The sequence below is a fragment of the Eulemur rufifrons genome, chromosome 23 (assembly GCF_041146395.1).
Source record: "Eulemur rufifrons isolate Redbay chromosome 23, OSU_ERuf_1, whole genome shotgun sequence".
NCBI lineage: Eukaryota > Metazoa > Chordata > Mammalia > Primates > Lemuridae > Eulemur > Eulemur rufifrons.
Genome location: NC_091005.1, coordinates 24,582,252 through 24,596,819, shown reverse-complemented (window position 1 = coordinate 24,596,819; position 14,568 = coordinate 24,582,252). Strand labels below are relative to the sequence as shown.

Here is a 14,568-nt window from a genome sequence, read left to right as displayed (position 1 = left end):
TCTTTCCAGGACTCGAGAGTAGGCCCAGAGGCAGCACCTGTACAGTCTCTCAGAGGGGAGAGAAGGATGCAGTCCCATGAGCCCTAAACCACTGCCCTCACCCTTACCCCGCCAAGGAAAAGCAGCTACCTGGGAGCAAGGAAAGAAGAGCCACTTGCAGTTTTTACCTAGGTCACACGTTGTGCCATTTTCTTCACATGGGAGGGGCAGTGTCCACCGGCAAGGGTGTCCCGTTCTCCCCACTGAGGACGAAAAGCAGGATCATCTAACAGCTGCCCGTGGGTGATTGAGAGAAGGGGCCCAGGTGGGGGCTGGAGCACACGGGAGCAAGGTAATGAGCGGCAGCCTTGAGCTCCAGGTGCTTGTTCTCACAGAGGAGTCTTGCATTTCTTAGCCTTCCAGTTTTTTAAACAAACCCTGAGATCTAGATTTTTAAATAAAATCACCTAATTAACAAGTCTTGCCAAGCAATTCAATCAGAAGGGGGAAAAAGCCATTATGGAGTCCAGCCATCCCCAATACCGCCCCCTCCCCAAAAAGTCTGTGATCAGAGGTCACCCCTGATTCTCATTCACAACCTCTAGGGCAATGCAGTTCCTCAGTTTGTCTTTAAGAATCTGAAATTTCCAAACAAGTGTGGATGGGAACAAGGCAGAACTCTGTTCCATAAACTCACCTTGGTAGATTGAACCAAAAAAAGGCAAAAGAACAGGTCCAAGCAGCCATAGTTAGGTCTAAGCAAACCTCCTCCCTCCCCCGGCCTAGCCCCTAGCAGGATAATGGACCCTTGACCTCAGTTGTATTTTTGCCAGGTCCTCTCCAAATATCTGAGTGAAGTGTGAAGATTTAGGGGAAGAGAAATCTGGCGGCCTGGTTGCCCTTTTCCTTCAGTCAAACCAGGGACTAGTTTTCCAGCATCTGCCCCCACCCCAGCACCACCTCTCTGAACCCCAAAGACCTGATCTTCCACTCGGAGGAACATAGTAAAGAATATCAGACAGGATTCCAGTCTGGGCATTGTCAAGCTCTCTAAGGCTCAGATTCCCCATCTCTGAGACCAGAGCTAGGTCATACCCCACCTTTGTGCAAATTTTGTGCAAATTACAGAAAGGTACTTTTTCACCAATGCAGCTGTAGGCCAAGGCACAGAGTTTGCTGAACACAGGGTGGCCGTTATTCAGTGAACATCCTGCACAACCATACATGGCCACCCTGGATACTCTCTCCCTTGTACGCTTCTAGTGAGAATTAAATGTGATACTATTTTACAATGCTTAACACAATTATTTGGTAAATAATAATAAATCAACACAGTATGTTTTATCTTAAATTTTTTTTTTACATACTCTTCAACAATCCTAAACCAGTGCAGCTCAACATGATTTTAGGCACTGTGTAGTGTGGAGACAGAGAATTACATTGACATAGGACTAAATTAACATTGAATAGCACAAAATACTCTCTTTTCAATTTTCTCATTTCTTCCAAGGAAGATTCAGTATTTAACACCTTGAACCCTTGCTAATCACACACACACACACACACACACACACACACGCCCAAGCAAGCAATATGGCTAAAGTGTATTAACATTGCTTGGTTTTAGCTGTGTTTATCTTTTACAATTTCCTTTTCTGGTGAGTAACAGCTACTTTTCAATTTAGAGTAGTAGGATCAAGTTTTCTCCCCAAAATACATATTTGAGTGTTAAAAATAAGTCAATTTAAGGGAAAATGTTAAGTAAATAATAGAAGTGGTAGCAGAAAGCTTGAAGTTTGGGAAACTTGGCACTAGACAATTCCAGACAAGGCCAGAATCTGACGTTCTGATTTCCCAGCAAGGTTCACGTGGATTCCCTCCAAGCTCGGCTCAGGTTTGTGCCCTCGAAGTTCCCAACTTTCATAAACCTTCAACTTGATCGAGAAGCCCGCCTGAGTCTTGTCTCCTGAGCTCTGCAGACCTCCTCAGGGAGGGACCTCCCCTCTTGAATGACTAAAGTGGGCTCTGTGCTGGCTGAGTGCGGGCAGGAGTGGGCTCCTGACAGCCCGAGGGCCTGGGCGCCACCCTCCCTGGTCAAGCGATGCCAACGCGCCCTCCAGGATTAACGAGGAGCGAGCAGAGCAGGGTCCACAATGCGGCTGTTTGATCCCGCGACGTGTTGCTCAGAATCGCAAACAATTTATTGCCATTAGACGACGCTGTCAGGCACTAATTTTCTGGTGGCGCTCCATCACAGGCCTCTAAACACCAGGGGAGGGGCTCCAAGGCCGGTGGGCAGGGGACTCGGAGGAACCGTCGCAGCCAGGCGGGGGTTCCCATAACGAGGCTTTAATGAGGGGAGCGCGGCCGGCCTTTGTGGAGCCGCCGGAGGAGGCGGCGGCCGGCCCGGCGCTCGGCGAAGTCACTTCCTCCCCGAGCCCCGAGGGCCGGCGCTTCCGCGGAGGGTCAGCTGCGGCCGCCAGGCCTCGGTGCCCACCGCGGGGCTCTCTTGGGTCCGCTCCATCCTCGCGCACTCGGAACCGCTAGCTGCAGGAAACGCGGCATTTCCAAGCAACAATGCAAACGCGCTCATTACCATCTCCTCAATATGCATGGCGAAGTCGCGACGCTGGCGGAGCCCCATCACCCGGCTCTGGCCTCCGCATCCAACACGGCGACATATTCATCTCCCCGGACGGACGAGGAGGGGGCGCCGGGGAGCCAGGTCCACGGGGGAGGGGACAGACCCTGCAGAGGGAGAGACGAGAGAATACACAGGAAGAGATAGAGGCAGAATGAGAAATGGAAGAAGGAAACAGGGAAGGATTAGGATGAAAGCGAGCGAAGGAAGAAGAAAAAAAAAAAAAAAAACCAGAAATGCAGGTGGGGGAGAGTGATGCAGTCCCAGACTGGGGGAAAGGAAAAAGGAGACATAAAATGGGGAGAGAGGAAGGGAGGAGAAGGGAGAAAAGTGAACTGAAAAATGGTTCAGAGCAAACGTGTGAAAAGAACAAATGAAGGAGCGGAGGAAAATGAATAGCCTAGAAATCGGATATACAGGAAGGACAGAACGACGCACAGAGAAAAACAAAGAAAGTGAGCGGGAGGAGGGAGGAACTGCTCAGGTCAGGTGGGAAAAAGATGATCCCGGAGAGGTCAAGAAGAATAAAATCATTCGCGCTGAGGGCCAGGTTTTTCCATCCAGGCCATCCCGGGCGCTGCGCGTCGCAGGCCGCCTCGAGACCCAGGGGATGGGCTGGCCCGGGAGGCGCAGCGGCGGGACGGGCAGCGAAGGGCCCGCCGGCCGCCGGCCTCACGTCCCACTGGGCGGCCCGGTCCGCTCCCGGTAGCGAGACCCGGCCGGGGCCCGCCCTGCGCGCCGCTGCTGCGGCCACTCTGGCGGCAGCCTCTCCCGCGCCGACAGCGAAGTTGGCAAAGTTTCCCCCAAAGTTTCCCCATCGCTTCTCCGGACCCACGGAGGGCCTGCGAGGCCCTGGCGGCTGGCGGAGAGCGGCCGCGCGTTCCGGAGCGGGGCCCGCGCCTCCTGGGATGCTCGGGACTCCGGATTCCTGGCCAAACGCGAATCCCTCCCGGCGCGGACGCCAGGCCACGCACTCGGGAGTCCGTGCGGCTGCTAATAGCGGCGAGAGAGACCGCGAAAGAGAGAGAGGGAGAGAGAGAGAGAGAAGGAAAAAAAATATTCTCAGCTCAATTTAAGTCTCATGGAAAGGGCTTACAACTGTAATTAAATCATTAAATTCTTGTCTACGCTTCACAGAGCGGAGAGAAATTAACTTCCCACCAACCTCATTTTCTATTTGAACATGAAATAATGATTTTCTGCCCGTCTAATTACAAAGCCAACATCTGATCAAGCCAGCATCCAGAGGGGATTATCGCATGCACGAGTATTAGACCTCATTACCAGCTTGAGTGCAAAATTATTACATCTTGTAATTGGATGGTGAGATTTATATACAGATCGGCCCGGTTTCTGTAAGATTGTAATTACAAGCTTCGTTGGTTAGCTACTTATCAGAACTTTGCAGGAAAACAAAACAAATGACTGAGGAAAACGAGCATTTCATTAACCTGTAACCCGAGCGCGGGGGGAGGGAACGGTGGGAGCGCGCGCCGCGGCGTCTGCAGGAAGCGCAGGGATCGCCTGCCCGCACCGCCGCCCGGGAACTACAGGCCTGGGAGGGGAGGACAGAAGGGCCTGGGCTGGGAGACACAGGGCTGCGGCGGCTCCCCCCTCCCGTGGGGACGCGCGCGCACCCTGAGGCTGGCCGAGGAGGGAGCAGGAAGGGGGCCTGGTGGCTCGGGACTCGTGCGCAGTGCGCCGCACAATCCCAGAGCCTGGCGGGCCGCAGGCCCGGTGCACACGTCGGGCAGCGGCTTCCACGGCGTGTCCGGCGCATGCCCGCGAAGTGTGTGCGACAGACACCTTCTCCGAACCCTCCTCGCGCCCAGGGCCGCGTTGAAAGAGCGCCTGCAGCTAATCTCCAAAACGCTTTGTGCGCTGGGGACGTTGGAAGAAGGAGAGATGATGGGGAAGCTTCTGCATGCGGCCGGCGCAGTTGTTGCGCGCACGTCTTTCCCAAATCAACTTTCATGCACCTGCTTTTCTTCCCTGTGCAAGTGTGTCACTCTGACCTAACCTCTTGGTTTCAAAATCCCTGGAAAATGTTCAGCCGCCTGTGGACCCTCGAGTTCAGGATGGAGTGGGGCTCCACTGGCCCTGTCGAGCTGGGGGACCAGCGCCACGTCGGGGTTCGGGTGCCTGGAACCCTAAGTCTCGACGTGGGGTGCAGATCGCCCTGCCAGGCCAGGGCTGTTCCCTACTAGGGTAGCCGCCTGGAGACCGCTTCTGCTCAGGGCCTGGGGCGCCTGGAGGGATCTAATTATTCGAGATTTTCGGGTCCACGTCTGAGTCTGGAGGTTCACCGTCTGGGCTGTGGGCGCCCCTGGCCGGCTTGACTGGTTCCCTGAGAACAGCCTTGCCCTTCCTTCCCCGGCCTCCTTCCCGCCGCCCGCAGTCCGACACAGCCAGGTCGATAGCCGGTTAATGCGGAAGGAGCATCTCCGAGGCTCATTATTGTTTTTTCTTTTCCTTCTGAAAGAGCTGATTTAAATACCGGGCGTTTCACCCGAGCACGTACAGTGCAGCCCCAGCTCCCCGCCTCGGAATCTCCCCCTCGTCTCCCCACTAGTCTGTTACCATCACTGTGCAAACACTAGGACTTCAGGGCCGTCGAGGATCGAGGTCCGACACCTAGAGAACATCCCTGGAAATGGTGTTACTCTCAATTTTGTAACCCCAAGATGTTTCTCTTGAAGGTGAGCCCAAGATTCCCTAAGATACTCTCGGAGAAGTTTAACTGGAAACGAAATCAGGCGACTGGGAGACATTTCAAGGCCAGGGCGGCCCCTGATGTCTCCTCCTCTGGCCAGCCTCCTGAGAAGGCTCCAAGCGACCTGGCACCAGGCAAAGGGGGCCGGGGAGGGGATAAGGAAGCAGCTCAGACCCAATTTGGGAATACCCCACTTTCCCTCCTTGCTCCCCAAACCCTGTCATCCCCAAATCTTCCCTTGTCTTTCCCCCCAAGTTTTTCGGCATCTACACCAACTAGAGCTGCGGACCTGTGCCAAGACCCGTCTCATAGAGAGAGGTGGAGGTGGGAGGTGGGGGGGTGGGGTCAAAGCTGGGTGTCCAGGAGGTAGAAACATCTCTCATTCTGGAAGTGGGTTCCCCAGAGCTGCTGGGATCAGACAGCCGGGGCCAAGACCCTCTGATCTCTCCACTGGTGGAATTCGGATTCAGATTCCTCGATCAGTCGGTGCCAGGCGGCCGGTTTCCGCCTCCGAGCTGGGGCTGGTCACTCCACGGCATAGTCGCCGTCCCCGTTTTGTCCCCGGGCGCGCCCGCCCCAGGCCTGGCCTACAGTGGGTCGCCGCCGCGGCCTGACCGCTAAGCCCCCCGGCGCAACCCTCAGCTGCACGCCCTAATCCGTGAAGGTGGGCGCCCGATCCTGGGATTTCAAGTTCGATTTAGGAAACATCCCACCATAAAGTCCGGCCTCCGGTCCCTGCAGGAAGAAAAGGGGTTGGCTCGGGGACCGGGAGCAGGACAAGGGGTCTTTTAAGGAAGAATCTCTACAGACCGAAAACGCCAATATAAAAACTTCTTGAACTCCAAAAGTTCCTGGGGCCTCCGCGGTCTGGCTCCCTGCTCCTCCCCCATTGCACGCCCGCTCTGAGCGCCGGCGGGCTGCGCATACGCAAAACGGCTCCCCAGGACCCCCGAGGTGTCCACCCTTCAGCCCCCTGGCCGAGGCGCCATTTTTACTGAGGGATTCGCACGCGGACACTGGGGCGGCGTTAATGTGGCCAATTTCAGCGTTCGGTCCTCTTGGGTAGGGAGCTGCCTCGCCCCCCAGAGCAGTGAGGTAGCCTTTGAAGACGCGATGAGGACGCATTCTCCCACCACCCACTCCGCCTCCGCGCATTCTTCTAGCTCCTTCCCTACGCCGCGGAAAGGGCCGGGAGCCGAGAGGTGCGAGCTGGCAAAGGGGCCCGGGCAGAGGACAGCCCCGGGGCCTGCCTAGGCCCAGGGTCCGGTCCCGACCCAGGTCCTGAGCTGCGGCGCGCGGACAGGCACGGAGGGGCGGGAGGCGGGGAGGGGCCAGCTGACCCTGCACTAACCCGCGTCCCCGCGCCTCTCGCCCCCCCTCCCGGCGCAGGCAGGAGGGGCGGGAAGGGACTCGCAGAGCCGGGCTCCCGCCCCTGCCCCGCCCCGCCCTGCGCGCGGTATCCGCGGGGGTGGGCGGCCTCGCCCGTAAGGCGCCCCGGCGATTGGCGACTCGGGGAGGAGACTCGAGGAAAAGTCGAATAAGAGGGCGCGACGTCAGACCCGAGATTTGGGGAAGGGCGAGAGAAGGGGTGGAAGGGCGGGGACACACACACCCCCGCACGGTACCCTAAGTGTCCACAACTTTAGGCTGCCTTAGCCCAGGGCGCAGAGGCTGGAAAGCTTGGTGGGGGGTGGGGAGAGTATTGTGTGAGTAAAGACAGAAAGATTTAAAGAATCGAAGTAGTGAGAGCAGAAAAGTGAAGGGAACAGACAGGGGAGGAGAAGCAATAGTGAGAAAGGGAAAGAGGACAGAGGAAAAAGCGAGAGAGTTTCCTGGCGTCCAGGAGAGTTCAAGAGCCCGAAGCAGCGGAAGCGATCCTGGGGGGAAGAGGAGCGCAGGGAGGGGAGGGGGGAGAGAGGAAGGGCGAGGAGGGGGAGTGAAAACTAGAGGAGGGCGAAGGAAGCGAGGCGCGACACTGCTCCGGGAGAGGAGGGCAGTGAGGAGCGAGGCGCGGGCAGAGGCGGCTCGGGCTGCCGAGAGGAGGGAGCGCGGCGCAGAGAGGAGGGGCTTGCGGCCCCGGAGAAATGTCAATCAGAGCCCGGAGCCCCGGGAATCTCCGCCAATCTGTTCGGACCTGACCTGGCTACTCGCCGCCGCCGCCGCCGCCGCCGCGGAACAGATCAATAGGCGAACCCGGAGCGCAGCGCAGCGCGGGAGGCAGCGCGGCCCCAGCCCGGCCCAGTCCCCGATGCGCGCCGGAGCCCGCGGGCGGCGCTGAGCTGGGCGGCCCCGGGGGCCGGGCCCCCTCTCTGTCCGTGCCCCACGGGCCACCATGTCCTTCCCCCAGCTTGGATACCAGTACATCCGCCCAATCTACCCGCCCGAGCGCCCGGGGGCCGCCAGCGGCGGCGGCAGCGCGGGATCCCGGGGCGGCCCGGGCGCCGGAGCTTCGGAGCTGGCCGCCTCGGGGTCCCTGTCCAACGTGCTCTCGTCCGTGTACGGGGCGCCCTATGCTGCGGCCGCAGCGGCCGCCGCCGCCGCCCAAGGCTATGGCGCCTTCCTGCCCTACGCCGCGGAGCTGCCCATCTTCCCGCAACTGGTAAGCACCCGAGGAGCCGGGAAGGGTGGGGATGGTGGAGCTAGGGTGCCGGGCGAGGTGAGGGCGGGAGTAGAGTATCCGGGTCCAGGCCAGGAGGGTGGAGGCAGCGATGGCTGGGCTCACCGGCGCTCCCTCTGCGTGTGTCCCTTCCTTCCCCATGTGAGTACAGGGCGCGCAGTATGAGCTGAAGGACAGCCCCGGGGTGCAGCATCCGGCCGCCGCCGCCGCGTTTTCGCACCCGCACCCCGCCTTCTACCCGTATGGCCAGTACCAGTTCGGGGATCCGTCCCGTCCCAAGAACGCCACTCGGGAGAGCACCAGCACGCTCAAGGCCTGGCTCAACGAGCACCGCAAGAATCCCTACCCCACCAAGGGCGAGAAGATCATGCTGGCCATCATCACCAAGATGACCCTCACCCAGGTGTCCACCTGGTTCGCCAACGCGCGCCGGCGCCTCAAGAAGGAGAACAAGATGACTTGGGCGCCTCGCAGCCGCACTGATGAAGAGGGCAACGCTTACGGGAGCGAGCGCGAGGAGGAAGACGAAGAGGAGGACGAGGAGGACGGCAAACGCGAGCTGGAGCTGGAAGAGGAGGAGCTCGTGGGGGAGGAGGAGGAGGACACGGGGGGCGAGGGCCTGGCGGACGACGACGAGGACGAGGAGATCGATTTGGAGAACTTAGACGGCGCGGCCGCCGGGCCTGAGCTGTCCCTGGCTGGGGCGGTGCGTAGGGATGGCGACCTCGGCCTGGGACCTATTTCGGACTCCAAAAATAGCGATTCGGAAGACAGCTCTGAGGGCTTGGAGGACCGGCCACTGCCGGTCTTGAGTCTGGCCCCAGCGCCACCACCGGTGGCCGCGGCTCTGCCATCTCCGCCCTCGCCCCCCGCAGGCCTGGACCCTTGCGCTCCCGCACCAGCGCCCGCCTCCACCTTGCAAAAGCCCAAGATCTGGTCCCTGGCCGAGACAGCCACAAGCCCAGACAACCCGCGCCGCTCACCTCCAGGCGCGGGGGGTTCTCCCCCAGGGGCAGCCGTAGCGCCCCCAGCCCTGCAGCTCTCTCCGGCCGCCGCCGCCGCTGCGGCTCACAGACTGGTCTCGGCGCCGCTGGGCAAGTTCACCGCTTGGACCAACCGGCCGTTCCCAGGCCCGCCGCCCGGCCCACGCCCGCACCCGCTCTCTCTGCTGGGTTCGGCCCCTCCGCACCTGCTGGGACTTCCCGGAGCCGCAGGCCACCCGGCTGCCGCCGCCGCCGCCGCCTTCGCTCGGCCCGCGGAGCCCGAGGGCGGAACAGGTGACTGCTGAGCGCGGGGCGTGGAGGGAGGCGGCGGTCGCGGGGGTCGCGCCGAGGCTGGCGAGGATGGGTAGGGCCGGGGGGCACAAGGCTCGAACCTTTCCGCTCCTGCCCCCCGCGGCCCTGGGCGCGGGAACGGAGCGCTCTAAAGGCCCTCCTCTTTCTTCCCCCGCTTCCCTTAGATCGCTGTAGTGCCTTGGAAGTGGAGAAAAAGTTACTCAAGACAGCTTTCCAGCCCGTGCCCAGGCGGTAAGAGACCCCGAGGTTAGGGGGGATGGGGGACTGGCAGGCGGGGGAGAGAAAGGAAGTCGAGCGGAACTCACGGCCTCTTGCCCAAGGGGAGCACAGCTGCGACGCGTTTTTTAAAAAATGGAATGAAGCTCTTTCCTCCGTTGCCCCAGCGGGCCTAGAGAAAGCTCGCCAGTCCCAGCACGGGCACCCCGGCGCGGCCCGCGGGTGCAGCGCTTGGGGGGAAGCGAGCCTGGCCCAGCCCACAGGCCCCAGGAGCGGGCCGCAGCTCTGTGACGCCCACCTCCTTGCAGCCGGGGACTTGGGTCCTGACGCCTCCTGCCCACCTTACAGTTAAACCCTAACCTCGAACATAAATCTCTAGCCGGACATAATGTTGCATTGCAACACCTCCCCACCCCCTAGTCCCAACCCCAGGTAGGGTCTCCCCGCCCTAGGCAGCCTCTGCGCCCCCAAATCTCACCCCTAGATCTCACCTGCTTTGCTACCACTGTCTCTCTTTCCAGGCCCCAGAACCACCTGGACGCCGCTCTGGTCCTATCGGCTCTCTCCTCATCTTAGTTCTTAAAAAAAAAATTTTTTTTAATCTTGTAATAATTGTAAAAAAAAATCGCTCTGTATAGTTACGACTTGTAAGCATGTCCATGTATAAATACCTAAAAACAAAACTAAACAAAAGAGAAAAAAAGAAATAAAACCAGTCGTCCTCAGCCCTCCCCAAGTCGCTTCTGTGCCACCCGCATTAGCTGCGTTTGTGAGGTTTGTTCGGTTGGCTCGTTTGATTTTGGGGGGTGGAGTTTCAGTGAGAATAAGCGTGTCTGACTTTTTTGTATATACAGAAGAATGTACATATGTGTGAACCAAATTGTACAAGAAAGTATCTATTTTTGGCTAAATAAATGAGCTGTTGCCACTTTGACTATAACCCGGCTGTCTGCCCCTAGACGGCTCTGTTCGGTGGTTTTTTTGTTTTCTGTCTCTCCCCCCTCCCCCACCACCCCACCTCGGTTGTTGGAAGCATCTCCCGAATCAGCGGGAAAGGACGAGGGACTGGACGGCGCAGTGAGGGCACAGCAGCGGCGGAGGCGGCGCGGCCGTGGCGGGGCCCGGGCGCCATGGGATTGAGGCGGCCGGAGAAGTACCTGGGGCGCCCGGGAGGAAGGGCGGAGGAGACACAGGTGGGAGAAGGAGCAAGATTCCTTACTAGAAGCTGGGAAACTGGGCCCAAACCGCCGGTCTAGGGAGAAACCGCGGAGTCTGGACAGAGCAGAAGGACGTACATAAAGGTCTGGCTGCACAGGGGTTAGGTTGGGAGTTCTGGTCGCTCCCCTCGTCCCCATTCTTTGACAGGCACAACTGAGGTTTTCTCAGTCTTGCATCCGAGGGGCTGTGCACGCCCAGCTTCAGTCCTCCTCCTAACTACATTGCACCCCCTTCCTCCTTTCAGACGCCAGCGCGGGGGGTAATGGTGGGGGGATACGGACAAGAGGGAGGCCTAGGGGTGCACATTTCGTCCCTGTAAGTGGACTGTGTCACTGCCCAGCTCGAATGAGAATTGGGGATCCCGGGTCCTGGCGACATCTATGCGTCTTGGCACCCTAGTGGGTTTTCCCACGTGCCCTGGAAGAGGCATGTGTCTGAGATCCGGCGCGGGGCTTGGGTGGAGGGCGGGGGCGCGCCGCACCTTTCTAACCGCGGATTCCAGCGCCAGGCGGGCCTGGGGCGGTCAGGCCGGGGGAGGGAGCCGGGAAATTTGGGGCTGGAGCTCCCTCTACAGGACAGAAGGGACGATCGGCGCCTCGCCTCGGTGGCCTCTGCAGCTAGGCCCGGCGTCACGCCCCCTTTGCGCCCTCTTTTTCGTCTCAGTCCGCCAGCCCATGTTGCCCAACTGTGACTTGAAGAAGTTGTAGGGAAATGCTTGGGAGAGTGACACCTCCTCGGGGTACGAAGTGGAGGGACCACCTTTCACCCTCTCCCCGCCAGCGCCCTCCCCTGGTAGTACACGTACAGGGTGGCCAGATGTTTGACCCGCAGCGTGCGGCGTGTGACAATCTCGCGAGTTCCAGGGTCGGTTTGCGAAGAGCTCGCACACCCAAAGCCAAGGAACAAGACACAGCACAGTACACCTTCGAGGCTCTGTGGGAGCAGGGTGCGGCAGTGGCTGGTCCCTGCGGGCACCGCTGCCAGCCCCGCGCCCTGGGGATCCCTCCAAGGCCGGGGCATCAGGGTGCGGCTGCGCCCCATTGGCAAGTGCGGGAGGAGGAGGGTATCGGCCTATGTGGCAGTCTGGGGGCGCACAGAGGGCTAAGGAAACGACACCCGGTAAAGACCCTTCGCAGCTGGGGCTGCTCCTGCAGCCACCTCCCCGGGGCTGGACAGATGTCTCCGCTCCCTCCCCTTCCCGCTCTTTTTTGACTGTGTTTCGGGGTTCGGGCTCCTTCCCAGGCAACAAGCACAGAGTGACGTTTCGCTGTGGCCCTGCTCCCCGAGATGTGGAGCGGCTCAGCCCCGCGGTGGGAGGACTTCAGCTGCCCACCTCAGGGCCTTACACCTGAGCCCAGGAGCCCAGAGCAGAGGCTGGGTGGCACAATGAGTATCCTTACAAGGACAACACCCCTACACACCCCCTGCTCCTGCCTCACAGGCTTAACTGTGGCGGTATTTACGGCCTGTGAAACCCTGAGCGGACAATTAACTTCGGCGTGCCCTTATTATCTCATCTGCAAAATGGGGATAACGGGGTAGACCGCGCTGGGTGGTTGTGAGGATGAGACAAAGCGTGTCCAGTGCTGCCCAGCAGTGGGTGGGCATAAACAACCCTGCTCCTGACGTCCGGAATCTCAGCCCCCACCCCTCAAACTCCCAGCAACGTGCCCCACCCCTTCCATCAGCCATGAAAGCGAGTTGTCCCGTTCAGGGCCCTCAGGATCCTCCGCCACCCCAGCTCCACCCAGGGAGAAAGGCAAGTCGCCAGGCGGGGCACAGCAGGGAGAGGGGGTTGTGATCAAGGGCAGGAGGGCAGAAGTGGCTGACGCCCACCCAGGGAGCAGGCAGTGGATCTGCTCAGAGCACCCTGAGCATGGGGAGCCCAGGCGGGGCTTGGAGAAGCCAGAGAGTGGGTCCCTGGGTCTTTGACCCTGGCATTGGGTCAGCTTTTCAGCCAGTCACGTTTTGGGGATAATGGTCCTGGATGAGACCCATTCTGTCCCCGCTGTAGGTACTAAAGGACAGATGGCATAAAGCTGGGAGCCACTCTCATATGTCACTTCTCTCATCCCATAGAGTACATGGGCCCTTCAGCTGGCCCCAGGTTGACCCCAATAAGATAACCAAACAGAACAAAAAGAATCACACAGCTTTTCAGCTAAAAAGCAGGAGAGGAGACGGCCCCTCTTTACAGTTCTTTCATTTTGCCAGGGAGCAAGTTCTCATTTCCTTGCCTCCTCCCAAGACCTTCTCCTCTCGGGAACCCCAGGAACTGCCTCCCTCCCTTATTGTTGGTCCCTAAAATCTAAAAGGAAAACTAGGAGGGAGGGAGAGAGAGAGAATATGGGACTCTCATCCCCGGTCCTGATTAAGCTTCAATTAGAAATAAAATATGTCAATCACTCCACCTGGAAGGGGTTCCTGCTGTCGGGACTGGTTATGCAAAGCACTCCAAGGTGTGTGGGGTAATCAGTTAGGTCAGAGGAAGGGAAGTGTGGCATGGCTTCCCTCATTATCTGCACGGAGCTGGAGGGAGGAGGGTGCATCCTGGGGCCAGGGAACCAGAGGAGAATAAAATTATCTCCCTAAGTGACTGTCCACCTCTGGGACTAGCACATTAATGGTTTCCAATTGAATTTCTCTGCAGGGGAATACAGGGAGTAGGAGGTGGGCTCGAGCCAGAAGGCAACATGGAAGAGCCAGAGGGTTAGTGCAGTAGGAGCCACTCACCTGTGACAGGTGAGGAGTGAGGAGAGGACAGGGCCCCACCTACTGGGCTGGTGTCTCCTGGGCATCTGGTGGGCAGCCAGCACCAAAGGTTCCACTGTCTTAGACCTGCCTGAGTTTTGGAGGCGGAGCCAGGGAGATTGATGCTTTGGTAAGAATTGGCTATCGGATGTTTTCTGTTTTTCTGTTATTGGAAGTTTCTGCCAGGGATTTGCTTTGGGCCTAATTGTCTGCATCCTTCTAGAAATGTCCTCTGCATCCTAAAATTTCTGGTTGCCTGTACCCTCCACCCCCGCAAGTGAAAATGGGCAATTGCAGGGTGTAAAAATTGTGTCTGTGGTTAGCTAATACCAACTGGAGTGGGGGTGAGTCTCAGACACTCCCTAGGCCCATTTTTGACATCTGAAAAATGGAGAGCATTGGGTTAGATGAACTTTTCCAAGAATTCTTACAAATCCAATGTTGTCTAGGATTAGGCATAAAGGAAAGAAAGAACTATGAGTCCAAAGATAATTATGAGCGTGAGGGGGTCCTATAACCTCTCTGGATACGGCCTCCTGATCCTACTTGGCCGCTGTCATCTGATCCCATTAGCCAACGTGACTGCTTTAAAAATGTCTATCTATTGTGTGACCGGCCCAGCTTTAATGTGGCCACAGCTCCCCTCTGAAGAGGCTTCAACCCCTCCGAAGACCATCCCAATTGTCTGGATGGAAAACCACCATACAAGCACCTCTTCCTGAGCTAGTGGCATGGGATGAGGGGGCCAAAAAGTAGAGCAGTGGTCCCCAACCAGGCAATTTTGTCTTCCCTCCAACCCCCACCTCGGAGACATTCGACAATGTCTGGAGGCCTTTCTGATTGTCATCACCAGGGCGGGGTGCTCCTGGCATCTCGTGGGTAGAGGTCAAAGATGCTGCCAATGGTCCTACAAGGCACAGAACAATCCCCCACCACAAAGAATTATCTGGTCCAAAATGTCACTGGCATTGAGGTTGAGAAACCATGGTGTTAAGATGGGAGAGGTGTCTGAGGCAGCCACAGCAAGAATTTTCTCCCAGAAACCACAGCTTTGTTGACAGAAACATTAAAACAGGGTGCTAAGTGGAGCATTTTTGTTCTTTAAAAACTTTTGGCCCTGGAAGGGGGAAGTCGGAGT

At 58.4% G+C, this 14,568-nt stretch overlaps 1 protein-coding gene across 1 annotated transcript; it reads left to right on the top strand.

The window, feature by feature from the left end:
• Positions 1–6,934: 6,934 nt before the first annotated feature.
• On the top strand, positions 6,935–10,401 carry IRX3 (iroquois homeobox 3). The gene is made up of 4 exons (XM_069456553.1): positions 6,935–7,932; positions 8,102–9,227; positions 9,410–9,476; positions 9,983–10,401. Exons 1-4 carry the CDS (start codon positions 7,666–7,668, stop codon positions 10,035–10,037), a joined length of 1,515 nt encoding a protein of 504 aa, XP_069312654.1. The 5' UTR covers positions 6,935–7,665; the 3' UTR covers positions 10,038–10,401.
• Positions 10,402–14,568: the final 4,167 nt, after the last annotated feature.

Excerpts from the sequence above, each read along its gene's own strand:
- IRX3 (XM_069456553.1), top strand. The coding sequence starts at position 7,666 with ATGTCCTTCCCCCAGCTTGGATACCAGTACATCCGCCCAATCTACCCG. Across the intron at positions 7,933-8,101 it reads TGCCCATCTTCCCGCAACTG|GGCGCGCAGTATGAGCTGAA; the intron begins GTAAGCACCCGA and ends ATGTGAGTACAG. Across the intron at positions 9,228-9,409 it reads GGAGCCCGAGGGCGGAACAG|ATCGCTGTAGTGCCTTGGAA; the intron begins GTGACTGCTGAG and ends CGCTTCCCTTAG.